Raw genomic sequence first — 11896 nt, forward strand, 5'->3', positions numbered from 1 at the left:
TAGGGGAGGGGCCGGTAGCGTTAGGACATTTGATTGGGTAATTCAGTTTCACTAATGAAAATGAACGAATGGGCTGCTGCCAGTGCTTGTATGGCCGGTGCGCAGCGCAGCTGGCCCTTCAGGCCGGCCCATCGGTAAATGCCCAGTATGTCTCATTATCAGATTACCAGTACAGCCCTGTCACAGGGCTAAATTAAAAAAAAAAAAAAATATAGATAGATAGATAGATAGATAGATACATAGATACATACATACATACATACATACATACATACATATACTTTGCTTGTTGCTTTGAGCTTTGGTTGGAAAATTTCTAATTTCTATTCAACCACTTGTTTCATAGAAATGTTTATATTCATAAATGTAAATGTACATATCCATAAGTATGATTTTACATAGCTATAAATTTGTCAATGTAAATAAGAACAGAACAGAATGGATGCTTTTATTTTGAAAGAAATTCCGGCCACCACTGCTACGTTGATCTACAGAGGCGGAAGTCGTGGCACATCCTGATTGTGCATGACGTTAACCGTTCCGGTTGTAGACCCGGGTGGACACTTTTTAGTTGTCTTTATTAGTTTCTCTGGTTGCACTTGCTTTCTTTTCTATCAACAAAATGCCGTTAGAGTTTGAGCTGTGTCCCGGTCGTATGATCGGAGGGAACCATCCATGTTTCATCATAGCTGAGATTGGACAGAACCACCAGGGAGACATTGAGATCGCAAAGAAAATGATCAAAATGGCAAAGGTAATGTAAAAAAAGCACACACGTATCGGTCTTTTATGTATATTTACGCACAGACACTCAAACACACCCACGCACTCGCACTAGTAAACGACATACTGTCTGTTTCCTGAACTTCATTCATAAGATAGCAATATGACACGTTTTTCTGCATCACCCAAGCAAATCATAAACTTTTCGTTTCAGACATTAAATCCTGAAATCAAAGTTGGATGCTTCATTTAATCCGTTTATGCCATTTAAACCGTGTTTTGGCATAAGTTGCAGAATACTAAATCACAAGATTTATGAATGGAGTTTGGCTTCTCTTTCTGTGCCTGTCCTATAGCGCCCTCTTGTGTCTGCTGCTGTATTTGATTCAAAGCAGACGTGAATTGTATTCAATTGTAGTAAAATTAGTCGTAAATTCGTTAGCTGTGTTCATGTGCCCATTAAACCTGTTATGAACGGGTTTTATCATGTCCACATCTTTTTAGTACAACACTTAAAATTTTTTTCCAGAACACTATTAAGTTACCGGTATTTATTAGGTGTGTCTTGTAGGATCATAAAAGGATGTGTGAGAGCAACTCAAGAAACTAGTACCATTCAAAAAAAAAAAAAAAAAAAAATCACAATCTTCTCCCCACCCCCTCAGGACTGTGGTGCAGACTGTGCCAAATTTCAGAAGAGTGAATTAGAGTTTAAGTTCAACAAGAAGGCCTTGGCCCGCCCATACACCTCCAAACACTCCTGGGGGAAAACCTACGGTGAGCACAAGGGCCATCTGGAGTTCAGCCACGATCAGTACAGGGAACTGCAGAAATATGCAGAAGAGGTGGGGATCTACTTCACTGCATCAGGAATGGATGAGGTGAGAGAGAGTTTTGTTCATAGTATTATGGTGCTTTATTCAGTGGAGACGTTTAACCATATGCTTTTCTGTCTTCAGATGGCAGTGGAGTTTCTTCATGAGCTTAATGTGCCTTTCTTCAAAGTGGGTTCTGGAGACACCAACAACTTCCCCTATCTAGTGAAAACTGCCAAAAAAGGTGAGAGTGAAATGTCATGTGTGGAGAAATGGCTCAAGTATGAAACTGAATCATCGGGATCAGTGTTCAAAAGTTATAATTAAATCAGTCAAATACTGAGTTGTAGTGAGATTTATATTACTGTACTTTGATGACAGGGATTAGTCTGTTATGCTGGTTTCGAGTACCACATTTTAAATCTTTTTAATTGAGTACCTTTTCATAATACATATTTTTTAAAATCCTTATTTAAATTACACCGAGTCTTAGTGAACACTTAATTCATCCTCTCTGTTTAAGGCCACTGTCCCTTTAAGTCAGATTTCTCCTGATTGGCTCCCCCTTACAAATAAAAGACTTGCTGCTCTTATACAGGAGTAGAATTTGGGGGGAAAAAAACTGTGAAATTGTTCAGCTAAAGTTGTTTAAAACCTTAATGCTCAGAGATTACCTGTGCATATACATACCTCATTATTTAAAGCTTTGGTTTTGTTTAATTTGACCATCTGTCATTTTAATTAGATAACTATATGACAGAAATCAAGAAAAAGCACAGCAGGTACACTTAAAAAAGGAAAAAAAGAGAAAATGATAGACAACCCAATATATGCACCATGTAATATATAAAATGTATCTTAACGGAAGCATACATTTACAATTTTATAAAATGTGACACAGAATTACAATTTAATATTTAAAATGTAATTTAAACTTTAAATATAGTTGGACCTCGAAGAGTCACTGTCTGTTTTCATTTTAAATATGGATGACATGAACTCTACCCGGTACAAGACGAAGCAGTGTACAACAACTCCAGAAGAATACTGAGGCGTGTCGTAGCACTTAGCTTACTGCCAGTAACATGAGGTTTCTTATAGTGTTGCTGTCTTTCATTTGCCAGGACGCCCCATGGTGGTGTCCAGCGGGATGCAGTCCATGGAGACGATGCGTCGGGTCTACAAGACGGTCAAGGAGCACAACAAAAACTTTGCCATCCTGCAGTGTACCAGCGCCTATCCTCTGGAAGCTGAAGATGTCAACCTCAGAGTGATTACGGTGAATGCAGTAGAATGTTCCTCTCTTCTAATCCAAACTGCATGGGGGATTATTTGGAAGGGTGTGTTCCTTTGGGTATCAGCAAAATAATCCAGAGAGTCCAGAATGATCCAGTTTTACAGGTTATGAAGCTTATTTTTTATCCCTCAGCCTGAAAGGCTTGGGGTATCGTTGTCACCCTGCCAGGTGGACGGTTGGGCAGCGTGGGCAGAGGTCAACTTTACTGAAAATCTTGTAAACACAAAAAAGACAATGCTGCATGTTTTGATGTTTTAAAAAAAAAACATAGCTAATATACCAGTAATATGTCTTTTCATTTTATGACCACCAAGCCAAAATCTCATCAAGAAAATATTTCACCTTCATACTAACTTATATGTTAACATATTATTGGGTTGAATTATGGAAAATGACATCTAACCACAATAATACCACAGAAAGTGACAGCATTCTCAGTGGCTTATATTTATTATGATTTTTGCATTTCTTATTCCTGGTTCTTAGTTAGCCATTTACTTTTGAATTGATATGGTGAATAAAATCACTAAGGCTCATATGCACCTGATTAGGATCTACTGAGACCTTAAATTTATGTCTTCTATAACTTGTTCTTTGTTCCAGGAGGCTTAGGGGTAGCACTGATCACCGCCATTAATTTTACCATTAAATTCCCTTTGTCTTTAAGAGCTGGACTTAAAATGACTGGTGATCTGCAGAACAGCATTTTTATATCATGTCAATAGCAGCTGCCTGTAGCATCTTGGAAAAAAAAACACATGAACATGAGTACACAGTAACTTTTAAGAATAACATGTATGTCACCCACTTGTTGGCTGCAGGAATACCAGAAGGAATTTCCAGATATTCCCATTGGGTATTCAGGGCACGAGTCTGGAGTCAGTATAACAGTGGCGGCTGTGGCTCTGGGAGCAAAGGTTGTTGAGCGCCACATAACCTTGGACAAGACATGGAAAGGAAGTGACCACGAAGCATCACTTGAGCCCGCTGAACTGACTGAGCTGGTTCGCTCCATCCGACTGGTGGAGAGGGCACTGGGAAGCGGAATCAAGCGGATGTTACCCTGTGAGAAGCCGTGCCACGACAAGGTGAGAACGCCATTCTCTACAAAAAAAAATCATTTAAAATACTCAGCTTTACTGTTTAGCAAGCTTTTCAAGCAAATGTCCAATTTTTTCCTTTAATAATGTTGCTTTGTTTGCTGTTCCTTAGCTGGGTAAGTCAGTGGTAGCCAAGGTAAAGATCCCCAAAGGAACAGTTTTGACTGAGGAAATGTTGACGGTGAAGGTGGCAGAGCCCATGGGCGTCGTAGCTGAGGACATTTTCCAGTTGGTCGGAAAGACCGTCAAAGATGACGTGGAAGAGGACGAGAGCGTCATGCCTGAGGTCGTCGACTGTTATGCCAAGAAGGCAAAGTACTGAAAATGGAAGGGAGGACTGAAGTCGCTACAGAAAGTGTAGTTGATTCATTTAGGGTTAGTTCTGAAGGTGCTTAATCTGAAACATGGATGAGAGTAAGGGTTATTTTCCTTGGTGTTGCTGAAAGGCATGGGTGATCAGTAATTTGTTACATAACTGGACAGTTCATCAGATGGTTTTAATGTTATCACGGCCCCTGCTTTAGTTCTCTACAGCCAAAGAGTTTTTACATTTTCTACAAGTGGTGTCACATAATGTACTTTCTGGCAAACACTTCTGGTTTAAGTCTATCACTTTGAGAGATGGCACAAGAGTTGTTACCACTAACCTTGCGTTCTTTGTGCTACCTTTTTTGCCTATATTTGAGTGATTATATAAATGTTGAATATGCACTGCTGTGGTCCCGTCATCTCATCCCATAGCAGTGAGGTCAAGGAGCCTATTTGCTCTTTGTGTACGACTGCACTGACCAGCTGAGGTTGTCAACTTTTGCCAGAAAGAAGTTGTATTTATATAGTTTCTTCAGAAAGAGGAAAATTAGACTAATGGGGAGAGAGAAGCAAAATTAAATCAGATACATTACATTACATTGCATTTGCCTTTTTGCCCACTCTTACAATTGACTGATTGATTCATTTATTTTACTTATTTTTTTTTGGTGGGGGGTCATGAATTGAAAATTCCTTATTTAAGTTCTGGCACTTATAACACACTGCACTTCTGCTTTTCAGATTAAAAATGTTTGTTTACACCTGTAAACATCAACATTTTGATATCTGTTGACGTCTGTAATGTAATGGAAGAATGAAAATTTTTCAAATTAAAATTTTGCCTCAACGCTGATGTTGTTTTGTTTTTTGTTCTTTACATAGATGAGCTAATTCTCATGGATGAGAATGTTCATGTCATGGATCATTTACTACTCATAGTTGTCATATATGAAGATATAATAATTTCCACATCTTGGGTAGTACACATTATTTAGAAATGGAAAAATAACAACCTGGGTTTTTAAATACTGAGGTGAATAATTATACTATTTTCAAAGTAAATGCTTAATGAATTCTTAACATGCAAACATAATACAAATATACTACTAAAAAAAATTAATACTTTGTAAACAGAGCGACAAGTGGCATGTTGATCTGGTCAGATAAGTAGTAAAAGGGGTTATTAATTAGTTTCAGTTGATTTAGTGCAATAATGAGACAACACCCAAAACAGCTGTGATTTGGGGCCACTGAACTTTTTTTTTTACCCTCCTCATCTTTTCTGACTGTGTTTTTTGTGTGTGTGTGTGTTTTTTTTGTTTTTTTAAACTTTGCGTTTGGCTTGGGTCAGTGTCACTGTGATACCATGAGGCAATACCTGGATCGTACATATGTTGCACAGGTTGTTCAGCTTCTCCAGGATGCCGCATCAATGCGTTCCATTGCCAGAAGGTTTGCTGTGTCTCCCAGCACAGTCTCAAGGAGATACCAGGGGAGACAGTTACTCTAGGGGAGGTGGACAGGACTGTAGAGGTCCTTAACCTGAAAGCAGGACTACTCTCTAGTACCTTAATCATTAATCATAAATCAGTGCTTCATGATCTGTGAATCACTGTGAAACATGTTTTTATGCTAATGGAGTATTTTCTGTAAAGGAAAGGTTTTACATTGGGACTGTAAAAAAATAATTTCATTCTCCACTAGATGGAGATGTTTGCTCTGGATCCTCCCGTAACTCCATTCACAGCATGACTGCCATTTCAGCAAATGTGAAACATGGATATATCAGATAAGAAACTTTTGTCCTATCAAGACCCCTGAGCCAGAACTGAACCAACTTGCTGCTGATTTCCCTGACAATATCATCAAATATATAAGGTTCTGGTTTTGTGGTGTGCGTTGGAAATTAAACTGAAGCTAATGAAAACTAATCACTACTCTGGTCTGCCCTTCTAACATCCTTCCTAGCTACTAATATCACAATCTTCATGTGTAACAGAACCTTACCAGTTTGCTTTTGAGATGAAATACCCTTTTGACAAAATAAGATTCATCTGTAACTGCTGTCGACAGAAATACGAGGAGAAACATTTGCTCCACAATCTTAAAATAAAGTGTCAGCTGCAGAGGAAGCAGGTGCAGTCCTGTGGTAAATGTTGGTTTCGTTCCAGTGAGAGGAACATTTACCCATTCTGTATGCTAAGTGATTATGCCAAATAACATGCAGTATATATTTGGGTTTTTTTCAAGTAAGTCTCTAATACACTCTTATATTATACTTGTTATTTAAATATATTTCATACTATTTCTGTTGTCAAGGTTTAATATTTTTATGCCTATGTGCAGCTTTGCTTTAGTTGAACTTTTTCCACATCACAGTTAAATCATTTAGATACATTTGACACATTAAATAAATTTGACTGAATATTTACTTCTCTGATTGAACACTGTAGCTTAACAGCCGCAAAGAAATGTGAGATATTTCTAGCTTTGCGTTTCTCCTAAAACCGCAATATTTATGGTTTAAATTCATTTAGTTGTTATAGGGAACTAAGCTCAGCAGTAGCAGCTCAGCTCAAGGCTTAGTGTTATAAGCTATATGCATTATAGGGTTTACGTTACAGTGAGAAGCCTTATTCATGAAAAGTACAAAGACTGTATCTGACCTGCTCAGAGGCCAGTATAAAAAGCATGTGTTCTGTTCTTCTTTGTGGGACACAAAGAAGAACAGAACAGGGACAGTCCTGCAAACTTTACTGTAGATCCTAACGATTGAAATGTTTGACAAATGAACTGGGCATCATTATCTGCTCAAAACATGCATTCATCAATTTGCTATACATTAGTGTCTCTATCTGCAATCTGAAAATGTAAACTCTACAGTGAATGATCTGGTTACACTGTTACGTGGAGGGAGACGTTTTGCTGTCATGGGTCTACTTGTCCCGTCAGACGAAAGAATTACTGCAAATAAATACAAATTTATTTTAATTGGTCACTGTAACCCTTTAATTAAACAATTTTTTCCTGAGTGAATCATCAGTAGGCTGCATCATAAATATTTGGTGAATTATTATTATTGTTGTTGTTTTAGTTTACATTTTTTATATACATATATATATAAATATAAAATATGTAATATAAAATATATTTGTATTTCCTGGTCATTTTCAAATTTTGTGTTCAAACCTTTCACTTTTTCAACAATTATTCTTATGTCAAATTATTTCAATATTAGTATTAACAGCTAAAGCTGGTAAATTTGCCACCAACAGTTGAGAGAGACTAACAACGAACTAGAAATGATCCCGAGCACTTACAAATTCAATATACTTTTTAAAATGAGTGTTATATCTAGAAGTCTTTATGACTGTAAATTGCTTTTGTGCCTGGCAGGTGTGGTGACTGAAGGGCTGAGCGTATGAAAAGGTCACTTTTTGGAGAGTAGGTCAACTCAGCTATTCATAGACTCATTATATAGATCTCACCAATTACCTGGGCCGTCCCTGTTCACAGAGGAAATGTCCCTCCCTTTCCAACTTAGCTGCTATTTCAGACAGGAGCTTTTAGCCAATAAGCTGCTGCTGATCCCAGCTTCAAAGAAGAACATCCATTTTGCTTTCTTTTCATTGACCTACCAAGGAAACCCACTTCAGTTCTTAACCTAATGTAAAAAAATATATATGCAGTTAATTGTGCAGCTTCTATTTCATGCAAAAGTTCTATTTGTGTTTGCTGAGGTTTGATCAAATTCAGTCACCCAGATGTGGCTAGACCTTTGCACTGAATCTACATCTATTTAAGGGTTATTCCCTAGCTTGTGTTATTGCTCATTGTGATTGTAATTATTTATATTTCAAATTATACACTCGATGTACCTCACCTACCCCAAAGGTTAGGTTAGCTTGGCTGATTATGCAACATGTTTAGCTTTGTCAGGACTTTACATAGCTCTTAATCTCTCAGCTATAGATACACAGTCACTACAGAGGTCAAACTTGTCTGCACAAAACCAAGTGTCTCTTCAGGACATGGCAATACTATGCTTTCCCATGTGGCAATATATAACCAGAGAGAATGCAAAGCATGTTTTTATAGTTTGTAAGTTTTTTTTCCTTCCTTCCTTCCTTCCTTCCTTCCTTCCTTCCTTCCTTCCTTCCTTCCTTCCTTCCTTTATGTGACATGGTCCTAGAGAGTATGCAAACGACCTGGAAAAACATTAGAAATAAAATCTTTGTAATCCTTTCAAGAAAATGTAACAAAAGGCTCAGTCATGCTATTAAAAGGTAATAAAGCTTTTAAACACTCTTGGTTTGGTGAGAAAACTAAGCAATGAAGAGGCAGATTTTGCTTACAAAGGAAAATAAGTAGTCCACTCCATTAAGTATACTCACATTTAATTGGATAAGACCAAATGGAGGTGAGAAAGGTCTCATTGGATTTAATCCCAGCAGGGTTTGTGGTTTGTAAGGAAACTGAAACAGCATTATTCGGATTATTCTTATTCTACACATTATTCTGATTACAGAATTCAAAATTAGTATGGCTTTAGAAGAGTTTTCTGAGTGAGAATTTTTATAATGTGGCTAAATTTGTATTTTTTCTAATCTTCCTGTTGTTACAATACATTTGCCTATTCCATGCTTATTCTCCCTCATACATCTGTCTTAGAGACACGCTATGTAACAGAAATGGCAGCATCATTTGAACTCGCCCTCAGGTAGCTGCTCCAGCTTACAGTTCTCACGTGTTAACCCTGACCTGACATTAAGAGTGTAGGACTGTTTCCTAAGAGTGAGTGCAGCACTCAAAGCCCATTACGTGCATGGTGATATCACTTCCATAACAACTTGTTATTTATGACATTAGCATAACTGATCAACCCCAACACCAAAACTACTTACCTAATATCAGATGATTCTTGTGCTGCCAAAACAGCTCTAATGTAAATTCTTTGAGAGGGGGAGGGGTTAAAGGGCAGTTTTGTTTGACTGCTAAATCTTAGCAGTGGATTGCAGAATGGGACATCTTTGGATCCCACTACATCAGATGGATCTTCCAAATGCTTGATTGGATTGGGCTCTAGGGAGTGTAGAGGTCAGGTCATCAATTTGGGCTCTTTGTTATGTTCTTCAAGCAGTTCCTGAACAGCTTTTGCAGCCTTGTACTGTCCAGCTGTGGGAGGCCACTGCTGTGGCAAAGTGCCCTGCCACATGGGGTCTGTGAAGTCTGCAATGTTGAACAAGTTGTGGCTGATCAACATATAGTCTATACTACTACTACTGCTACTACTACTACTACTAATAATAATAATAATGATTGCTGTGAATAAAGATGCAAAAAATTGTCAATTGCCAATTGTCCAAGAATCCAAGAATTCTCCACTAAAAGGAAAATATATGTTTTTTATACATTAGAGCCTTTTTATTTATTTATTAATTTATTTTGAAAACCAGTGTAATATGTGCACAAGATATATGCTGAAGTTTGTTACAAAAACATAAAATCTAAAGTTTGGGGGAAGAAGCACCCAAAGGCATCTTGTTTCATGAATCATTCTGATCTATTTAAACTTGGTATTTATACATAAGATTAAATGTTTTTCTTATATTGTTTTTGGTTTTGCTAACTACAAAATAAATGTTAAATTTTTTAGGTTTCTTCTCTATTAATTGAGGGTTTTTTTCTCTTTTGGTGTGGGAGTAGGGGAGATTAGGTAAGAAAAAGCAGAACTGCATCATATTTCAAATTTGAAATGTGAAATTTATGGTTTGTCCATATTTGTAAGAAATCACAGTGACTTATTTTGTACTTTCAAAGTATATAAACATACCTCAGAATCTACTCTCTTACACGTAAATAAGTTTCATGCAGCTTAATAAGGCATCTAACCCTCTAAGAAAAAAATGTACTTAAATTAATAAAACTAAATGGCAAAATGAGATCCTATAAATTTCTTTTTTTTTTAAAATAGTTTGGCCTCTTGTTATTGGTTATAAACCTCTAACGCATACAAATATCATGCAGCATCTATTCTGAACTATGCTGCAGAGTATTGCATAACAGAGTAAGTACGATCATTTTCAAGGGCTTTATACACAAGTGTGTGATCTGATCATTTCAACCTCACCAAGCTGTAAGCTTATTGTTCTCAATCCAATATCCATTCGCTTGTTTGTAGAGCTAGGAATGAATTATGCAGGTCATGTGGAGAGGTGGGGGGATAGGAAGGGTGGCCAGAGGAAGCTAGAAGATTGATAGATATAGTGATCCTCATTTTTGGCGACAGAGAGGACAAGGAAGGAGGAGAAAGTAAAAGGAGGTAGCCAGTGTCAATGGGGGAGGAACACTGAAAAGGAGGGAGGAGCTCCTTCTGGACATGCTGTCCTGAAGCTTTCTGTGCTTAGAGAAGAAAATCTCACTGAGGATTTACCGTTGAGACCTCCACTGAACACCTGGGATCATTTTGTTTTAAGAGTCAGTTTACAGGAATATTCACCCAGAGATTCAGGATCTGACAAGCTGTTGACTGCTGTACTTTTCTCCACTGAACTGGAGATATCCAAGAGTGGTATGAGAACCTAAAAGATGAATATGTGTGTTTGGTGTGTAGCTGCAGTTTGTCTTCACTCTAATAACCTAAAAGATTTTGAATTAACACACAAAGTATTAATCTGACAGCAAATTGTTGCTGTTTTAAAACATTTAAATGATAAAAATTAGGCTGCACAAAATTGTAAGACTTCAGAGATTATTGTTGCTTTTTTAGAATAAAATAAGTGTTTAATAACTCTAATGTGCAAAATAATCGCATCAGGTCTCATTTTTCGTTCTGTTCATGTTGTTGGTGTTTACTTTTTGACTTTGTAGAGGTACCTGTGTGCAGGACGTGAAGCTAATCTAAATATATACTGTGGGGGATTAAAAAGCTCACTAATGCGATTTCACTAATGTTCTAGCTACAGTTAAAGAAAAGCTTTCATTGCATCTTCTCAGGACCAATTACAAACTACAACTACCAACTACAAGTGAAAAAAAATGTTGTTATATGTGATTTTAACTGCTATTTAAAATTAGGTTCCACCAAAATAAAATAATATATTTGAAGGTTTTATGTGTTTGAATAAAACATGATTTACTCAAGATTTGAAAATAGCTATTTCTGAAGCTGCTTTTTAACAAAGGGTTTTAGTTTGTGACACTGTTACAAAAACAATACTTGCAGGATGCTTGAAAGGAAACAAGAATGCCTTAAAGGCTAAAAAATCAGAAGGGAACAACTCATCAAACACTTGAGTAAAGTTGCACTGAAAAATCTAAAATCATTTATCTGCAAAGTAAGTATAAAGTAGCAGTAAGCATTAATTATGAAAACCAGATAATTTCAGTGTTGTAGGCTTAAACCATCAAAGTTTCTCTCTGAGAAATAGCAAAGAAGTAGGTGAATGGGCATACTCGAGCCAAGGAGGCTACAGTAAAGCTGATAGCAGGAGTGAAAATGTTTTTTAAAAAGAGCAAAGAAATAAAAGGAAAAAAAGGATACTCATTAAGATTGCTGATTATTATTGTCATTTGAGGGAAAAGGCTCATGTGATTTCCATTTGATAGATAAATAGTAAATTATTATGCATATCTTTTTATGTCTATATTTC

At 36.9% G+C, this 11896-nt stretch overlaps 1 protein-coding gene across 1 annotated transcript; it reads left to right on the forward strand.

The window, feature by feature from the left end:
* Positions 1-498: 498 nt before the first annotated feature.
* Positions 499-5091, forward strand: LOC116310587 (sialic acid synthase-like). The gene is made up of 6 exons (XM_031727434.2): positions 499-754; positions 1389-1604; positions 1683-1782; positions 2663-2817; positions 3657-3923; positions 4048-5091. The coding sequence occupies exons 1-6, from the start codon at positions 623-625 to the stop codon at positions 4255-4257; spliced, it is 1080 nt and encodes a 359-aa protein (XP_031583294.1). The 5' UTR covers positions 499-622; the 3' UTR covers positions 4258-5091.
* Positions 5092-11896: the final 6805 nt, after the last annotated feature.

Source organism: Oreochromis aureus, linkage group 6 (genome assembly GCF_013358895.1).
Source record: "Oreochromis aureus strain Israel breed Guangdong linkage group 6, ZZ_aureus, whole genome shotgun sequence".
NCBI classification, from domain to species: domain Eukaryota; kingdom Metazoa; phylum Chordata; class Actinopteri; order Cichliformes; family Cichlidae; genus Oreochromis; species Oreochromis aureus.